The sequence below is a fragment of the Hibiscus syriacus genome, unplaced genomic scaffold (genome assembly GCF_006381635.1).
Source record: "Hibiscus syriacus cultivar Baekdansim isolate YM2019G1 unplaced genomic scaffold, ASM638163v2 tig00110833_pilon, whole genome shotgun sequence".
Taxonomy (NCBI): Eukaryota; Viridiplantae; Streptophyta; class Magnoliopsida; order Malvales; family Malvaceae; genus Hibiscus; species Hibiscus syriacus.
In genome coordinates this window covers 701,819-721,000 of record NW_024062884.1, presented here as the reverse complement: position 1 = coordinate 721,000, position 19,182 = coordinate 701,819, and the positions used below count along the sequence as shown (strand labels likewise).

Sequence of the window (19,182 nt, the reverse complement as noted above, 5' to 3'; positions counted from 1 at the left end):
AAGACACTTACTGAAATGGAGGTTAAAGAAGCAGAGAGGATAGTTATAGCTAAACCAGTAGCTTCAAGGCCTACCTACTCCAGTTTTAAGTCCTTCTCGGAGCTCCTCTCAGGAGCTATTAATGCTTCACCCCCTAATGTCTGTTCCGAAAACATAGTGCCTGCAATTAGGCCGAAGACGGTGAGGTTCAAACCGGTTTTCAACCATGCTCCATCAGCCACAGTTTCTTCCCAGGTTTCCTCTTCATCTGGATATCTTTCTCATTTCTACATCTTTCAACCTCTCATCTTTTAGCCATGGGTTGATTTCAGGCAGAGCAGTCCGGAATAGGCATTTCGATCTCATCGGATAAGGTTTTAAAATCCGATGTCAAATCTACCACGGCGGTGTACAAACCACAGGCAAAGCTTGTATCGAAGACTACTGTTTCTCTATTAGCAAACATGGTCAGTCTGTCTACATTTTTCTTAATTGGTCAGTTTCTCCTGTCGGATGCTCGTTACCGATGCCATGCTTGTAGATATGACCCCTTTCTTTTGCAGGGAAATTTCGGCGCTAGCAATGAATTAACTCTGCAATCAATGGAGGTACCAGCTAGACCAGATCTTCATCGCAATACTCAATCACATACAGAAACAGATCAGACAAGTAAACCCTCAAAGGTGGGATCTCAGAACATGGACGAGGACCCCAAAGCATTACCTGCAGTAGCGAACAGCGATCGACCTTCTTACGACGGCTATAATTGGAGGAAATACGGACAAAAACAAGTGAAAGGAAGTGAATATCCGCGTAGCTACTATAAGTGTACGCATCCGAATTGTCCGGTGAAGAAGAAAGTTGAAAGATCATTTGATGGACAAATAGCTGAAATTGTTTACAAGGGTGAACATAACCATTCAAAACCTCAGCCTGCCAAACGAAACTCGCCTCAAGGGGTGGGATTTAGTTCTGATGGAACCAGTCAAGATGCCAACAACATTCCCTTGTGGAGTAATAATTATAATGAAAGGAACGAAGGTTCCGAGAGTAGAGTTGAAAATTGTAATGAAGTTGGGTTGTATATTCCTCCGGATTATCAAGGAAAAGCTCCGCTGCCTTACGAACATGTTATGGCCGGAGCTGTTAATGCCGGTGGAACTTCCGAGACTTCGGTTGGACTAAGTGGGGAATGCGAGGAAGGGAACAAAGATGTAGCAGGCGACGAATCTAGAAGTAAAAGAAGGTAAGAAAATTAGCTGATTGTCCGTGAAAATTGAAATCAAAGCCTGATTTATTTTGAATAACCGTGATCCGTTTCCTTCAGGAGAAATGAGAATCAATCAAGTGAAGTGGGCACCTTAGGGGAATGCATACAAGAACCTCGTGTTGTAATGCAGAGTTCTACCGATTCCGAGATCATCGGAGACGGCTTTCGATGGAGAAAATATGGGCAGAAGGTGGTGAAGGGAAATCCATACCCCAGGTTGAAATAATACACTTCACATACATACATATACATTATACAAGTGATCTCTAGGGGCTTAATTTAGCAGCATCTAAACCTTTGCCATGCAGTTGGTTCAAGGTTGTCTGTCATAACAATGTAATGATTTCAGCCTCAAGATTGCTTGATTTTCGGACATGGATCGATGTTTGTTAAAATCGGAGCTGTTAACATATGCTAATTATTTAGTTTTTGCTCCTTTTTTCTTCTAACTGGTTACGGTAATTTCGCTTGCAGAAGTTACTACAGATGCACTAATCTGAAATGCAATGTACGGAAGCATATGGAAAGAGCATCGGACGATCCGAGAGCTTTCATTACAACATATGAAGGTAAACATAACCATGAGATGCCACTTAGGAACACCAATCATGCAGCCGCCGCCGCCGATCCCAATTCGCCTACAATCAAAGTCAAGTGATGATGACTTCGTATTTGGTATCGAGAAAGGCTCCGATCGAGGACACCGAGAGGCATATCGAGGAGACCGGTTACCAAGCTGACAATATATAACTTTCTCCTACGAAAGTTGGTTCATGAGGGCCAGTTTTCCGGACTCCCTGCCTTCAGCTTATTGCATAATTTTCTATTTACTTTTTTTTTCTTAAAATAATATTTACTATTAATAAGCTTAGAATATTATCATTAAATATTTAAATAATATTGTAAAACCAAATATGGTAATAATATTATATTTGTAATGTAATATTTCTCTTTTTTTTTTGATAAAAAATGTAAGATTTCTTTAAATAGCCCAAATTAAAGAAAAACATTTACAAAAGCGGGCCCTACAACTCATAAGGGAAAAACATCCCAACGCTTTCCCATTTATCGTGAAGGAAAAGTTCCACCGAGACGCTTCCCTCTTTCATATTCTTCACGCAGCCGCCAACTCATTCACAGAACCAAACCCTAAGAAGACCATGCCATCCTCCACGGATAAGCCAGATCCTGCTACCACTCTTACTCTTTCCAATGCTGAAGGAACAGTAAAGGAAATAGAGGGATCGCAGACCACCGGGACTATTGTGGGCTCGGTCGCAGGGGATAGCAGCGGTCCCGTTAACGGTATCCAGAAGAAGATTCGCCGAGCTGAGCGGTTCGGCGTGCCTGTCCAGTTGTCTGAGCAAGAGAAGCGTAATTCTAGGGCCGAGAGGTAAATTCTATTTTGCCTTTTTCGTTTTAGGTGTTATTTAGGGTTTTCCTTTTGGTTTTTTATACCTTGTTGTTGAGCATTTCTGAAGAGAAGAGAAAAGAAGAGAAGTTGTTTTATTTTGTTTCTAAAATTTATATTCTTATAAATTTTCTTTGGATGCGATTGTTGATTGTTGGTGCGCTGAGAAGCCTAGATTAATATTCATGAAATCGTTCATTGTTTAGATTGTATAGAATCTCTTAGAACCTCTTAATTTTCAAATTTATTGTCTCTTAATCATTTTTTCCGTTGGTTCTTTAGAAATTAGTGTAACTCCTTTATAATATTACATAGTTGCCTTCATAGCCCGCGTTTATAATCTCACATAGTTACCTATTTGGCTCAATTTTATGTGTATTGGAAGGAATTTCATTATACGGTAAAGGTCTAGTAACTGTAGTTGTGGAAGTTGAATCCCATTTCACGAGTTTTCTTTATGTTTGTTGATTTGTGGACAAATTTTACAGGTTTGGCACTGCAGCCGACTCAAAGGGATCAGAAACATCAAAGCAATCTGAGGAGGTGAAGAGGAAGGCTAGAGCAGAGAGGTTTTTGTCCATATCACCTTTACCCGGTCATGGTATTGCTCAGAGTTGCACTTAATTGATTTATATATTCTTTTCATTGGTTACCAGGTTTGGGCTTGCTGTACCCTCTACAGCTGTTGACGAGGAAGAGAAGAAAAAAGCTCGACTAGCCCGATTTGCACCATATGCCAAACCTGACACAGTGGAAGGAGAAAAGAGAAAAGCTAGGGCGATCAGGTATGTTCCAGTGCTAAAGCATCCTTTCCTACATTGTTAGATATATATAATGCCTAAAGAAGTCTTTATTGAAAAAGGTTTCTGTATGTTGAGATTGAAATTTGACTTTTTTCCTGGTCATTCCAGGTTTTCTAATCCTCCTTCAAGTTCTTTAGCACAGGTAAATGACAAGACAAATATTGAACCTGTTAGGGCTTAATTAGTTGTTTCCCTATCAAATTTCATGGATCTGAGGGAAAATTGTGTTTTAAAGGAGTATAGTCTTTTCCAGGAGGCTCCTATTGCTGGAAAGGCTGGTGAAGTGCTCTAAGTTGAAGTTACCGTAGTTAGAAGGTATCTTTGGAGATATTCTTTGCCGTATGTAGACAGAATTTCTTGTTTAAGCTTTAAATAGTCTGATCCATTTTATTATCAGTTGCTCAGATTTTGCATTATTGTTTTCTTTTCCTTTTCAGGTCCAATGTCCTAACAGCATGTGATTCTCTTGAAGCTTCTTTACAGTGTTTTTTTCTAACATCAAAATTCTAAGAGCAGTATGCCATCTCCATATGAATTTCTGAATCAGTGGCAAGGTGTTTTTGGCAGTTTGAAAGGTGTTTTATGGCGTCTATTCAATTGGTGATACCTATTGGAATCAACAACCACCTGGAGTGTTAACCTATCTTAAATCGTTGCAAAGACTATTAGAGATTCTGGAGTAATGGGCTAGAGATTTTCTACTTTTCCGTTAGATAATTTAGTTGAGAAAGTATGAAGGTGGTTATTAGATTTAAAAATTGCTGAGTTTGTTTCTTAACACTGTTTTAAGTTATATAGTATGATAAAGTGTCAGACAGCCATAGTATTCATATTGAGATTGACATCTATTTCCATGGGTTAAAATAGCAAGTGATATATGCTTCTTAGGAATTCGTGCTCTTGCTGTTTTTAATGTGTTAAGGTTTGTAGGGGTATTTTTTGTGTGTGTGTGGTGGGGGGGGAGGGGGTTTGGCTTTGGCTACAGGACAAATAACAGACTTGGATACCTTTGTTTGATCAAACTTTGTTTTCTGTATTTACATTAAAAATGATTAGAAGTCTGCAGTCTGGGAGTTGGTAAGGAGGCTTATCTTTAGCTAATGAGATTGTTTTTGTTCAATCTTTATCCGTCATCTTATATATTCGAGCTTGTTTTATCTAAAATTTGGTTAGATATGTGCATGAGCATGCATGTTAATTGACGCTATAGTTTCCAGGCTTGCCTTCATATGCTTGCTATGTGTGATGACTGGCATTTGTTCCGCTTAATTAAAACCTTTTGATGTTGTTATGGATATGTTACAACTGCTGGTCAGCGCCTGATCATGAGAGAAATGTTGAAAGCTGGGAATGATTTTATAATATGAAGATTGGTCATGTGCAATATTTTCATAGGTGATGAGCCACTAATATGTTCCAAAAGCTAAAACTTTTTTCTAAGCCTGTTACATTGAGAATCTCTGAATTTTCTAATTTTGTATTTAAGATGAGTGAACACTTGCCTTTAGGTGTTTGGTAGCTTCCATTGGTCTCACCAAGTGAATTGGCTAATTTCTGCAAGGTATTTTGTGCTGCAAGTGAAGGCTGTTCAATCAATGTTTGCTTGTTTGGTCATGTAATATTTTTTTTTATTAATAAATGTTAAGCTTCTTTGAAATTTGTTTTTGGGTTGGATATCTACACATTATGTGCAATCTCATCCCAAGTTTCTTTGACTGACAATGAACAAATATCCTCAAACGTATAGCTTAATAGCCTTTTATGTTAAATGTTTGAACAAAGTTCACTGGAATACGGTTAGTCCCTTATTTGTACGACAATTTCAGGATAAATTCAATTTTGCTGTCTTTGCTGGCATTTAGACACCGGCGAGTCCGGCTTTTATCGATACAGGGGAGTCATAGTATGAACTTCCATTGATCCAATGGGAGCCGAGAAACACAACTATGACTGTTATATCATCATGAAAATGTCTCCTCACCCCTCTATCAATCTCGTTCAGGTCTGAGTATCTCATTTCTCTTTTCTTTGCTGCTTCCTTCAGTGCAGCTTTAACAAGTCTCCTTGCAATTACAAACAAGAGTAAATCTAATGTCTCAACGATGTTGTTTTGGTGCTTAGCTTTTGGGAACTTACATTACGTGTGCTAGGCTGGACAATTTTGACAATCTCCTGGTTGTTCAAGTGTTCCCAGAGACCGTCCGAAGCGAATATGAGAAACTGGTCTTCCGGGTGGAGTTTATGCACCGACAATGATGGTTCGGCACTGAGGATCGGCTTTTGAAATAGTTTGGGCAGTCTAAATTTAGGCAGGAGAGGCTCTTTGTTGAATTCGGCTTTCTTTAGATATGCATCATCAATGGATCTTGAAATCTGTATCAGGCCCTTGACACGCCAGACTTTGTGTTTTGTCACAACAATCTGTGGATCGGGATGCAACGATCGTAGCTCATCCCGTATGGCGTCGGAATTCACATTGTGTTTCGTTGATAACTGCATTGCCATAACTTCCTTAGTTCCTCTTACTGATCTGCTTAGGACTACCTTGGAATCACCGGCGTTTGCAATGCATAGCAGCCCGTTGCAGATCACTCCCGTCAAACATCACGATCCGATCGAAGCCATTTGCTGCTTAACATGCCATTGTTTCCTCACGAGGGAAAGATTCGTCTTCCGTCACCAGGAAAGCCTTTCTGAGATCATTTATCGATACGTCTTGATTCTCAGACACATGTGCCGCGCATCAAGGGGAACATAATAAGCCTTTCTGTTGCCAAGTTCATATTGAAGGAATATCACAGAAATGGACTTACACTTAAAATTGCAAAAAAAGTTGTCATTGATCAAGCTGGAAGCCTCAGGTCCACCATGTCCATACACACCGATGAAAGTCCCGTACGGACCAGAACGACGACTTGAACTCAACGACCCCGATTCGAGTTGACTTCGATCCTCCAACAAACTATTGGCTTGAACCACTGCCATTGAGAAATCTCCATACACATGTTGCCCCAAATCTTTATACAACAACCCATCAAGGCACCCTCTAGAGTCACCCTCAATAGACGGCTTCCAACAGGATTTAACCATTTTCAGGTTTCTGTTTGTTCCACCATGCTTAGAAGTACATAACCAAGAATTCAGACACCATCAGATTATTGCATGGCTGAGATATCAAGCTTCATTTTTGTATACATATTTGGCGTAACAAACCAAGGTTTTAGGCAAGTTTTGTTCATAATTTACTTTAATCACACGTCATTCAGAATTTAGAAACATTCTGTAATTTCCTCCCTCAGTCCTTCATTTTTGTAAAACAAGATTAGGTATCTTTTTTTTTTGTTGATGGAACAAATTTATTTCATCGATCGTTGATTATTCATCTCTTCTGATTTAAATGGAAAGTTGTAATCAGTGAGGCAGCGATGGTTGGTTAGTGTTTATTTGTGAGAAAGACGAAAGAATAAAGAAATGATAAGAGTAAAGAAGGAAAAGAAAATTGATATGATAATTATGACTATACATAGGTTAATAAATAGATCTTGTTGACAAATATTATATTTCGTTATCGGATTCATCATGTGGACTTGTCAAAATTTTACCTATGTACTGTAGTTGATGTGATGGTTTTTTTAATAAAAGATTTGTGATTAAAATCATGGCAAAGCATTCTCTTAATCAGCTAATTGAAGGGATGAAAAGGAAGGACTGAAATCTTTGGGGTCCATTGGATAAGTTGGGTAGATGAATAATTTCCGGCAGTTGGATAGCCAAAATCAGAAGAATTTGGGTCACCTTCCATTCCACCACCAGGACCATGAACGCCGTAATCTCACTGTACAACCATTAATGGCCACCGTAATGTGATCAGTTTTCTGTATTTGTCAATCTACTCTACTACCCAGAAGATCCAATCATCTCACATTCTTTATTGCTTCCTCAGGAAACCAGGTTGGAGCCTCAACTTCCTTTTTTATGGATTTCTTGTTTGTTTGTTTTGTACATATTTCCTGTTATTTATAACTTCTTTACACCACGCGGATGGTTATTACTTTTAGAGGTTTCTAGTTCAAATTAGAAATGAGCATGGGTTGGGTTTGGGTTAACCCAATCCGACTCGAAAATTTTACATCCTTCACCGACCCGACTCGATCCGAAAAATATATATTCTCCATCCAACCGAACTCGACCCGACTTTTTTGAGATAAAATCTGAACTCGATCTGACTCGACCCGAAATAATAATAAAATATTATTTTTATTCAATAAAAAACAATGATTTAATTGAAAATTAATATATAGAGTGATATTATTGTAATTATTCATAAATATATATGGTAAAATTATTTTTTTTTACGGGTCAGGTTGGGTCATGTATTTTCACCCTAAACCCGAATCTGACCCAACCCGACACGAACCCGAAATTAAAAAAAACCCAACCCGATTAGATTGGGTCGGGTCGGGTCGGAATCCGTCGGGTTCGGATCTCATGCTCATCCCTAATTCAAATATATCATTTATAGATGTATTTGAGCATTCATTGCCAATACATGATACTAATATAAGTAAACTCAACCTAAAAGTAAAATAAAGATTAAAATTTGAAGTTATGAAATGTTATTTTCATGTTTTTCAAAGATAAATCAGTATCCAACTCATTTTTCATATTTTAAACTCAATACTAACATAATTAATTAAACCGAACTTAACAAAAGTGAAAAAAAAATGGCTAATTTAAAATTCGGTTGAATAAATTATAGTTAATTTATGTTAATTTAATATTTTTATAAATAATTTGATTCAAATTAAATATTATAGATTTTTAATTAAGTTAACTAATGGATATTTAGTTTGATTATTATCTTTCTTCTTTTCTCCCTTGTGTTATTCTAGCTCTTTGGGTTTAGTGTGTGTTAGCTTATGTTCAATTACTCAATAAATATATGTTTAAAAGGTTATATTTAAATAATTGAATATATATATATATATATATTTAAATAACATGAGATTTGAAAACCCCGTGAGCTTCTCAAATCTCACATTATTCAGATATGTGAGTTTTCAAGCATTCAAATATAACATTTTTCGACAAATTTAAAATCTAATTTCAATTTTACATACAGGGGAGGGGAAGAGAGAACTTTAGGGGAAGGAAGATGAGTGCTTATAGTGGCTTTAGAACTCATGACCTAAAGTAATATGAGTGAACAAAGATGAGTAACATGACCAATCGACCAAATGTACTTTGTTCAAGTATAACTTTTTAAACATGTATGTGTTGAATGATTGAGCATAAGGCTAATACACTTGCGTCGTCGCTGCTAGACAAAAGCTTATGTAATTACGTGTTGTAGAACGTATCGCACGCATTTATTTTTTTAACAAAATTCGTATAATGTTTTTTATTTTTATTTTTGGTACTTATTTTTTTCTTCTATTTCAACTCTCCATGTGCATGTGTTGTCACCACATAGGTAGAAAACGTTTTTTCTTCTAACTCGACTTGAAAAGTTCACGAACAACTCAAAACATGATTTTTTATTTTTTTAAAATTAAATTATTAATAATATTAATATTTAGGTTCGAGGTTCAATCAAGTTACGTCAGATAATGTGTTAAGTTCAAGTTTTATGAGCTCAAGTCGAGCTTAAATTTTTAATTTCGAGTCTACCTTAATAATTTTAAGCTTGTAAACTTTCTAATCGAATCAAAATAACTTAAAAAAAGTTCGAATAGAATTCACCGAACCGACTCGACTGATTTACAGTCCTACACCCCAACATCACATGCAATGAGAGGGACAACAAAAAGAACATCTGTCTTCTTTCCATTGAGCTCGGAATTCCTTCTCTGGCATGCCTTAGAACATCAAGAACTTCACCTACATTTTTGCTGCCTATATGTAAGTCAGGGACCGTCTTTGTTTCTCGGAGCTCCAGAGGAACCAATGCAAATGAGTTATCAACGTATTCATCATCATCATCGTAATTCGTCGCGTTAATCTCCATTGTTGAAGGTTCCAAGCTTGAAGAACTGATCAAATGGATGGTACAAAGCGATCAAATTATGGACAGTTATGCTGTGCGGCAGTTTAATTTAAAATTTTAAACCTAATTTAAGGTGGTTTTTAACCTAAAAAGTTATATTATTCAACCTAAAATATAATGAAAGTGCAGAGCTTTGAGATGAGCTTGACCTCTCTGATTCTCCTAAACAAGGCAATATTTTGAGGGATTCAAGCTTTTTCTTCAACAACTTGAGCCTCTTCTCAGCTTTGTTCCTTGATTTGGTCTCTTGTTTGGGCTTGTTCTCAAGTTCAGGCAGCTGCAAACTCGAGAACAACAAACACATGTTTCAGATCTCTTAAAACACTGAAACATAATGAACAATGCTTAAAACCCAAATTGATGGATTCAAAAACTGACCCTACTTTCCATAGTTTTAGCAGCCATGGATGCTTGTCTCTCAGCAAGAAGCCTTCCTCTCAAGCACTCCACTGTCCTCATTCCGTCATCTTCTCCCATCTTCTTTTCACTGAACAGAAGAAACCCACGTTAGATTACGAAGCACAAATCATAAAGGTGAAAAAAGAAGAAGAAGAACCTAAGGAGGTTGTGGGATCGAGTCCTACGGAGGGCATTTCAATTTGGAGGTCTCTTACGGAAGCTGCTCTCAACCTGGGAGTAACCTACTATCTTACCTCTCCCTTACCCCATATATATGAAAAAAAGGGACAGCCATTTTGCTGCAAGCAATCACTTGCATTGTACAATGATCTTAACAGATCAGAGTTCAGTCACTATTCAGTAAGCGACTTTGTACAGAAAAAATGCCTAAAAGAGTAAGCTTTGGCCTGCAGCAAACAATGGGGTTCTTCTTCTTCCTCTTCCTCTTCTTTTTCAAACTTTTAACTTAGCTGCTATTGTAGGTATCCAAGAGCAAGGCTTGGACTCTATCATATCCTCAGTTGGCTCTTCATATTCATCCACCAAACCAGAATGTTCGGCCATTTATATTTCCATAGTTTTTTTGGCCGCTATAACTTCAACACACATTTAATTTTAGGGTAAATTACACGATTCTTAACTGAACTTTTATCTCCTATTCTATTTGGTGTACTTTTGATTTTTTTTTTAATTTCTTATTAAACTTTCGAATTGTTCTTGTTTTGATCACTCTGAATTATTTTATTATTATTATCATACGACGTTGCATTTATTATTATTGGAAAAAAATCTTTTAAACAAATTTGAAGGAAAAATTATTAATTCTCTTATAAATTTTTATAAAAACTATTTAAATTATTAATTAAATATTATTTGATAATTATATGTGAAAATCATGTTAAATAAAAGTATTAATTTTTTGTTAAATTATTTATCGATGTTATTATAAAGGACTTACATTGCTAATAATAAAAGTTAAATAATATAATTAAATTAAATTGATATTTTATAATCTAAATGAAATTGAAATTAAATTTACTTATTTAGAATGCAAATTATCCTTATATATATATATATATATATATAATTCACTAACATCCGGTGTAAAATTAAGAGTTTTACATCTTTTTAGAACCGTTAGACGAGAAGAAATCAAAGGATGAGATATCTTTTCATTTTCTATTGTTAATTTCAACATTTGATTTTTCTTATCTAACGGTCATAAAAAGATGTTAAAATTTTAGTTTTACATCGAATGTAATAAGATACTGCCCCATATATATATATATATATATATATATATATATATATATATATATATATATTATTGTGTTCTCAAATATATGGAAATTAAAATGTTTACCCACAACTTGTCCCATTCATGAATGATTTTCCGGCCCAATTTTATTATTTGGGCTTGGTTTCATAATATCGAGGCTTGAAGACCCAGTGTTCTTTGTCCGATCGTGTTCTCTATGAAGAATAATATTTTTCTTAATTATTAAAATTATTTGATGAATTTAAATGTATATTAAATTTAGGGGTAAATTACGTATTTAGTATATAAATTATTAATTTTGGTCTATTTTAGTACCTAAACTTTTAATTTTTTTTAAAATCACACCTAAAGTTTAGTTTTTGTTTCATTTTAATATTTTCGTTCAAAATGTAACGTTAAATTTTTATTTTTTTTGAAAGTTTAGATACTAAAACAGACCAAAATTAATAGTTTAGGTACTAAACACGTTAAATTTTAAACAACAGATACTAAAATGAGATGAAAACTAAATGTTAGATATTATTTTAAAAATATTAAAAGTTTAAATATTAAAACGGACCAAAATTAATAGTTTATATAATAAATGCATGTATTCCTCTTCTTCAGCCATGGCAATATGCACATCCAATGGAACAAATGCTGGCACGGCAACTTACACACCTCTCGTCCTTCTCTCATCTCCTCTTTGCATATCACGCACTCGACGCCACCGCCTATCACCTCCACCGCCGGCAAAGACACCACCGCTTCTGGCGATGCCGCCACCTCCTTCCCTTCTTTCCCACCGCAACCCATTATTCCCACCAGCCTCTTGCACCTTGTCACCATTTCGATATACGGGATCAAAGCGGCACCGTCGAAGATGCCGATGATACCGGTGATCTTCAACGTGTTGTTCGAGCATATACTAGTTAAGACTTGGCGCCATTCAGCGTGAGGTCTCTCGAGTGCTTCCGGGTTATCATGGTATGCTTCACAAAGAAAGAGGAGGAGGAGGACGGCGTCAAGATCGCGGTGGTTTATGGTGGTGGAACGGTTTAACAGACGTGGAGGTGGAGGCTGGAAGTGACGGGTGAGGTGGTGGAGGGAAAAGGGGAGGTGGCGGGCGATGAGGAGGGTCTTTTGGGGGAGTGATAGAGTGTGGAGGCGGTGGAGGGTGAGAAAGAAGAGACAAGGGGAGGAGAGAAGGTGGAAAAGACGGCGGCGGTGGTGGAAAGAGAGGGAGAATATGGAGTAGCTGAGATCTGAAAGCTGAGAAGGGCGGAGAGTGGAGATTGCCGCCATAATTGTCGTCTCCTCTTCCATCATCATCATATATGGGATCGTGTGCTTTGGAAGCTCGCTTTAGAAATGCGTGGGAGTTTTGATTACTGCGCCTTTTTATGTGGAAATTTTGGCCCATCAATACCTTTTCGTAATTAAAAATAAATACTTCTCTTGGACTACTAATAATAAATATCTTCTATAAAATAGATAATATTTTAAAGAATATTTAAATATATAAAATATTACTCCTAAGATTGTTCAACTTAATTAAGTTAAAATTTTAACACGAGAATTGAATTAAAGTTAAAAATTCGATTTACTTATTTAAGTCAGAATTTAACTAAATTTGATTGAAACTTTAAAAAGTAACAATATAAATTTATGTAATAAAAAATAAAGTCATAATAATTTTATCTAGAACTTTAAATTTTAATTCAAATTCAAATTAATTTAAAATTTTAATTAATCTATTCAAGTCACGAATTCAAAAACATAATATTTATTATTTTATTATAAAATTTATCAAGAATTATATATATATATATATATATATATATAATTATAGTTATGGTTATGGTTTTTTCATGTAAATAGAAACGGTTAATTTTATTAAAAGGAAAGAAAATATCCACTATTATAATAACATATAATTAGGGATTATTCATATAACTATTAACACAATAAATTAGACACTTGAAATATCATACAAACAAAAGATTAAAAAATCATTTGAAAAACTCAAACATAATATAGATATAAAGAGATCTAACTGTATCAGCAGACGAACTAGGGATGGGCATGGTTCGAGTTGGATTGGGTTTCCAGCCAACTCGACCCGACACGACCCAAAAATTTTATACCCTCTACCCGACCCGACCAGAGTTTAGAGTAATTTCACCCAATCTGACTTTGAGATAAAATCGACTCTGACCCGACCCGACCTTTATAATATAAAAATATTGATTTTATTTAATAAATAGGGACTTAATTGAAAAATAATAATAATATAAAGATGGGTATTCTTCCAATTATCCCTAAATATATAAGGTATTTTTATATTATTTTTCAGTTCGGGTCAGATTTTTTCACCTTAAATCCAAACCCGATCCGACTCGAACCTACCCTCTAAAAAACCCGAATTGGGACCCAATTTTTAAAAAAATGACACATCGGGTTCGGGTCGCGTGTCCATCCCTAAGACGAAGTGGGAATCAAAATATTTAAATATCACTGATAATCACAAATCAGAGTAAAACATCGTGAGCAAACTATCTTCGAACATAAACTGTTATCTGAATCCAATCCAAAAGCCTAAAACAAAGAATATTAATGTGATAACAAATAAACATAATTTTGATCACCCAAAGAATCACCAAATCCAACCACGAGAAAATTAAACAAAAAAACATGATGAAACAATCTACAACGTGTCAAAGACAAAGAAGATCATATTATAAAAACAAACGAAAGTATGTCATAAATACAAAATTATTAAAAATTAAAAATAAAACGTGGTATAAAAAAGTAAAAAAAAAAATATATAAGCAGTGGACAACTTACATTAATACTAGTCTTATTATCTGTTAAACAAAAAGAGAAGAAAAGAATAAGAAACAAAAATAGGGTTTAATTGTAATTTTACGCAATGTAAGAATGAATGTAGTCAATATCAGGTTTCTATAACGCTGGTATTCTAAATTCATTTATAATTTATGTTAATTAAATTATATTTAATTATAGTTCTTTAGTTCTGTTAAAAAAGTATAGTTATTTATTTAAAGTCTTGTTAATTATAGAAATTAAATTTAAGACTGGTTGTTTAAAGTTGAGTACAATTTCAACTCAAAAATTAATATGCCATTAAATTATTTTTATAACTAAAAAGTATTTTTATTATTAAATCGGTTCATGATCAATAAACATATTAAAAAATACCCTTTAAATAAATCATTAAAATAAATAAAAATTTGTATATATGAACCATCCCTTTAAATATTTAGAATTAAAGAAAAAAACACAATATTTTCCCTCCCTAATCCCTCTAGGTAGGATTAGGATTAGATAATTAAAGATCTTACTCGTCAAATTCATTTACCAACCATTTATTTTAAATATAGTTTTTAAATAATTAAAGAAATATTCATCGATACAAAATTTTTATTAAATTGAATTATTTTGATAAAAAAAAATCAAATATGTTTAAAAGCTTTATTGTCTCAATTAAATGAAATTAGAGTTAAAAATCAAATTATCATTACAAATTATATAAAATATATGATGAAATGAGATATGATGCCAAAAAAATAGATAAAAGAAATTAAAAACGTGACCTAAAATGAAAAATTAATAAATAATTTTAAATTATTATTCTTCGAGAACCCGGGTTCGAGCACCATAGATGTCAAGAGTGTGAGCGTTTAATGTCGAAAAATTGATAATTATTTATGAACATATACTATTTTGTACTTATCACATATTAATAAAAAAATTATAATGATAAAATATTTAGACGTAATAATTGTAATAATAATGGATCTAGACATGTAGGTTTGATTGGATTGGGAGGTTTGGGCAAGCATGTGTGTATGGTACCTAAAAGGGATGGTGTGTACCTAAGAATGTAGGGTTTTTTGTCTCAAAGTTTATGTCCTGTTAATACATCGTCGACATCCCCGTTTCCTTTCATTATCTCTTTCATCTTTGATGAGCAACAAAACAAGCACAAGAGGGAAATTGAAAATCTTCACCCATCCGATATCATCTAACTCCACCCCATTGTCCTTTTAGGTATAACAGTGGTAGTGATTAGACTTACAATTTAAAAGGCATAAGAGGTATATGTGACTATGAAAATAAAATGAAATGATTCTCGTATTATTAAATTAAAATTAGCTGACCCTTATTCCCATATGTAACGGGGTAAGGGGAGGTAAGATAGTAGGTTGTCCCCAACACCAGGTTGAGAGCAGCTTCCGTGGGAGACCTCCAAATTATGAAATGTCCTCTGTGGGACTCGATCTCACGACCTCATGGTTAAGAACCTTGTGCTCTACCTCAAGCTAATTTTAATTTATTCTCGTATTATTATTTCTTTTAATGTGACCCTCTAATTCATAAAATAAATTTAATGTGATTATTTGACCAACATTTTTCGCCGTTAACTGTTATAATATTGGTGTACTAGTTTTTGGTGTTGATGTGAAGGTCTGCTGACGTGGCGGTCTATAGTACATGTTTGAGTTACCAATTTAGCTAATCTGTCTTATCATCTGTCACGTTTATCCATCAGCATGGAACGTTATGCCAATATCGTGGACTGCCATATTAGTATCGTGAACGATCATATCATCACTGTAACGATCAACAATGAAAAACGTTGGTCAAAGGGCTACATTAAGTTTATTTTATGAGTCAAAGGGCTACATTAGGTTTATTTTATGAGTTAAAAGGCTACATTAAGTGGAAAAATAATACGAATGCCACATTCTTTTCCTTTCTTTTTCAAAAGTACATGAACTTCTTATGCCTTTTTGCCTTATCGAAATCATAAATACTCGAATTTGAGATTTATCAAATCTTATCAAAATATATAATCGAACTATTAGATTAATCGATTCAATGGATTGAATACAACTTGCATCCTAACATGACTTGCCTTCTTGTAAACACTCAAATTTCACATCTTTCTATCATCTTCTTGCTTGGGAAAATGAGTCCATTCTCTCAATCTTCAATGCATTGAACTAATTTACTTGGATGTCACCAATTTACTTGCTAAATGACAGTCATGGACTCGTAAGATTAAGCTCTTAAAATAGTGTTTAGATTCGCTGCAATAGGAGACATGAGACCCCATAATCGACCAAAGGAAAGAATGGTACAATAAAATAGTACCATTTGCCAACAAATTTGTACATGATAGAATGCTTCGAGTGCAAGTTCTGGTTTTCCACTAGCGTAAGAGGAAAAAGCAAAGCAAAGCAAAGCAATAAAGAGAAATGGGCACATACGATCCAATGTCCTACACATCTTTAGCCACAGTACTCATTCTGTGGTCACTTATTTGTTGGAACATAACAATATTTTGTTTTCTTAATCATTGACCAGAGATGGATCGAGGGATAGGTGGGGTAGTCGTGCCTTAAGCATTTAAAATTATCATATATTTTAGATTTTTATGTATTTTCTATTAAAAATTTATTTTAGTTCACTCTCCTAAATTTAAATTCACCCCCAAATATAAAATCATGCATCCGTCTTTGTCTTTAACTAGGGTTAAAATGCCATATTCTTTGGGGCTGAATTACGTAACAGCTTAAATTTACCTCAAATATGAAAAACGTTCTAATTGAATCTGAAAAGAAATAATCGTTGTAAATTTAAAGTATACAAATGATCGCTTATCTATATGGTGTTATTTTTTTTGAGTCTTATGACTATCAAAAGTTACAAAATTGTCCTATGAGACTATGACTATATGATGTTGTTTTGTTAAGTCATCTGGCTATTAAAAGCTACAAAACGGTCACCCGACTATTTGTTATGTTCCAAATACGTCGTTTTCCTTTAGAAAAATGACGACAATCTGAGTTGGATGTTAATTTGTTGTCTGAGATATAATAAAATCTGATTTGAGAGTCTCAAACTACTATCATAACTCATACAATAGATTAACATCTAGCTTAGATGGTCGTTAATTTTTTAACGAAAAAAGACGAATTTGAAACCTAATGAATAGTCAAATAATCAAATTTATAACTTTTAATAGTCAGGTGACTCAATAAAGCAACATCTATAGTCGTAAGTCTATTTTGTAACTTTTAATAGTCGAGATATTTAACAAAACAATATCGTATAATCGATGAACCATTTATATACTTTACCCTAAATTTTATTAGCACCGTTGTAGTCTTTCATGTGATAGATTGACGCATATTCAAAAGTTGTTCATGGCTGCAACTAATGTTGCTGTTCAAATGATCAAACTCCTAAATTTTGATAGATCAAACACCCTTTATATATGGATAAATTACGTATTCAGTTATTCAATTTTCACTTTATTTCTGTTCTAATCACACAACCTTTAAAATTTATAATTTTGACACCCAACTTTTGAATTTTTTTGTCACCTGTTAGTTTGTTTAGTGATAGTACCAAAGCGATCTGTTTTGGACAGTTTTGTTTATGAAAGTATCTGAATATTTTACCTTTCTTTCTTATGACCAACATCTTTATCTACTATGGTTCAATCATCATTTACAAAATTCAAATTAAAAATTTGATCTTATCTTGGTTTCCGGTCATCGTAAAATCAAGATATGTTATTTCTCTCTTCTTCTCGATCTCCTCACATACGAATATGGAAGAAAGTATGCTGACATTAAATAAAAGGAAATATGAAAATATAAGTTTGAGAGAAAAGTTTCAAGAGCCGTTTGCACAAATTTACCTAGAAAATTTAAGCCACATTATACACTTAAGGGTAGAGTGAAATCAAACAATTGTGTATTCAATCCAAGGTGTTTCGATTTGTAGAAGAGGTCCGTAGATTTGTCAGTAAACCCATAACAGATACAGCCAGCAATGCACAGGTAATCGGAGCATTAGCATCTCCGGCCGAGTTCTCAACCGATGACGAATTTCCGGTCCCAATAATAAGACCTTCGGAAAAATTGCATCTATGCATCATTCACTACCTCAACAACAATAGGAGAATCCAAACCCTTGGCTTTGTATTGACTCGGCTGTCGATGTTGGTGTTTTGGATTCGTACTCAACTAACAACCCTGAATCAACGAAGATGCAAGTGTTTCGAGCTTTTGGGGCTTATGGAGTGATTTAGATCTTTTGTTCCTTCTTTTACTTCAAATGAACGAGCTACAGTGTGGGTGCTTCGCTGATATTGATACAAGATGTGGTGTTGGTTTTGAATTCAGGGTAAAATATTGTTCCCCTCACAAACCCATAGCAAAATATGCAACAGAAGCAAGAAATCCTCTGGATATCTATCTAATTCATGGCTGACAAAGTGTAAACATGTGGGAAATCAAAGCTAAAATTCTATTTCTGCAACAGTTCTGATTCTCAAACTACATTTCCCATGGGAAAAAGAAGTTAAGATATCAATGCCTAAAACATGTCACACAACTGGGAAATAAGCTTCTATTTCTTTTCTTCTACAAGTAAAGAATTCTCAGTTTCAGAATCACCTACCAGTTTCTTGTTCATCAACGTGCTCTAGTCTTCTTCCCCTTCTTTCCCACAAGCTTGTCCTTGTGAATTTCAGACTCTGGAAGAACCGGCTGCTGCCCATCCTTCTGTTTGTTGTTCATCACCTTCAATGCCACTGTTTTCAAAGGAACTCCGATGTCTACAGGCAAGAGCACCTCTTCCAATTCCACCCAATCAAGATCCTCCGAATCCCCATCTTCATACTCCACCGTGTACCACCCAGTTTCCTTGTCGAATTGGATCACTTTCCCGTGATAATATTTTCCCCCAAACAGTTTCTGAACCTCCCTCCCTTCCAACCATTCGCCACACCCTTTCTCTTTCCGAGGCTCGCCGTCTTCCTTGATGGAATTAGAGGGAACGAGGCTGCTGCAATTTGGGTCTATCTTAGGGACGCCATTGATGACAACAGCCGGCTCTCCCCGGATCTCGTACACCTCAGGCTCTGATTCTCCCTCCTCGGACTTCTTTTCCATTTCAATTAGGGTTTAATGAAAG

General features: G+C 34.8%; 4 protein-coding genes and 1 pseudogene across 5 annotated transcripts; 2 read left to right on the top strand and 3 right to left on the bottom strand.

Annotated features, from left to right (window-relative positions):
- LOC120143023 (WRKY transcription factor 44-like) lies at window positions 1-2,041 on the top strand. 2 transcript variants are annotated; one of them, XM_039157450.1, is made up of 5 exons: window positions 1-216; window positions 318-446; window positions 543-1,225; window positions 1,307-1,465; window positions 1,724-2,041. In XM_039157450.1, exons 1-5 carry the CDS (start codon window positions 16-18, stop codon window positions 1,905-1,907), a joined length of 1,356 nt encoding a protein of 451 aa, XP_039013381.1. In that variant the 5' UTR covers window positions 1-15; the 3' UTR covers window positions 1,908-2,041. The 2 variants fall into 2 exon arrangements, with proteins under 2 accessions (XP_039013381.1, XP_039013380.1); XM_039157449.1 differs by having other exon boundaries at window positions 1-234; window positions 312-446; window positions 1,724-2,040.
- Window positions 1,910-4,794, top strand: LOC120143128 (protein MODIFIER OF SNC1 11-like). Its single transcript, XM_039157530.1, has 7 exons — window positions 1,910-1,976; window positions 2,240-2,642; window positions 3,149-3,229; window positions 3,317-3,445; window positions 3,572-3,605; window positions 3,717-3,778; window positions 3,901-4,794. The coding sequence occupies exons 1-6, from the start codon at window positions 1,910-1,912 to the stop codon at window positions 3,753-3,755; spliced, it is 753 nt and encodes a 250-aa protein (XP_039013461.1). The 3' UTR covers window positions 3,756-3,778; window positions 3,901-4,794.
- A 468-nt stretch (window positions 4,795-5,262) lies between these two features.
- LOC120143067 lies at window positions 5,263-6,553 on the bottom strand (annotated as a pseudogene).
- Window positions 6,554-11,751: 5,198 nt separating this feature from the next.
- LOC120143005 (E3 ubiquitin-protein ligase SGR9, amyloplastic-like) lies at window positions 11,752-12,516 on the bottom strand. Its single transcript, XM_039157436.1, has one exon. It carries the CDS (start codon window positions 12,499-12,501, stop codon window positions 11,752-11,754), a length of 750 nt encoding a protein of 249 aa, XP_039013367.1. The 5' UTR covers window positions 12,502-12,516.
- Window positions 12,517-18,493: 5,977 nt separating this feature from the next.
- Window positions 18,494-19,182, bottom strand: LOC120142992 (dirigent protein 17-like). Its single transcript, XM_039157424.1, has one exon. It carries the CDS (start codon window positions 19,158-19,160, stop codon window positions 18,681-18,683), a length of 480 nt encoding a protein of 159 aa, XP_039013355.1. The 5' UTR covers window positions 19,161-19,182; the 3' UTR covers window positions 18,494-18,680.

Coding starts and splice junctions, on each gene's coding strand:
- LOC120143023 (XM_039157449.1), top strand. CDS start 16: ATGGAGGTTAAAGAAGCAGAGAGGATAGTTATAGCTAAACCAGTAGCT. Junction 235..311: donor CAGCCACAGTTTCTTCCCAG/GTTTCCTCTTCA, acceptor GGTTGATTTCAG/GCAGAGCAGTCCGGAATAGG. Junction 1,466..1,723: donor AAGGGAAATCCATACCCCAG/GTTGAAATAATA, acceptor TTTCGCTTGCAG/AAGTTACTACAGATGCACTA.
- LOC120143128 (XM_039157530.1), top strand. CDS start 1,910: ATGACTTCGTATTTGGTATCGAGAAAGGCTCCGATCGAGGACACCGAG. Junction 3,230..3,316: donor AGGAAGGCTAGAGCAGAGAG/GTTTTTGTCCAT, acceptor ATTGGTTACCAG/GTTTGGGCTTGCTGTACCCT. Junction 3,606..3,716: donor CTTCAAGTTCTTTAGCACAG/GTAAATGACAAG, acceptor AGTCTTTTCCAG/GAGGCTCCTATTGCTGGAAA.
- LOC120143005 (XM_039157436.1), bottom strand. CDS start 12,501: ATGATGATGATGGAAGAGGAGACGACAATTATGGCGGCAATCTCCACT.
- LOC120142992 (XM_039157424.1), bottom strand. CDS start 19,160: ATGGAAAAGAAGTCCGAGGAGGGAGAATCAGAGCCTGAGGTGTACGAG.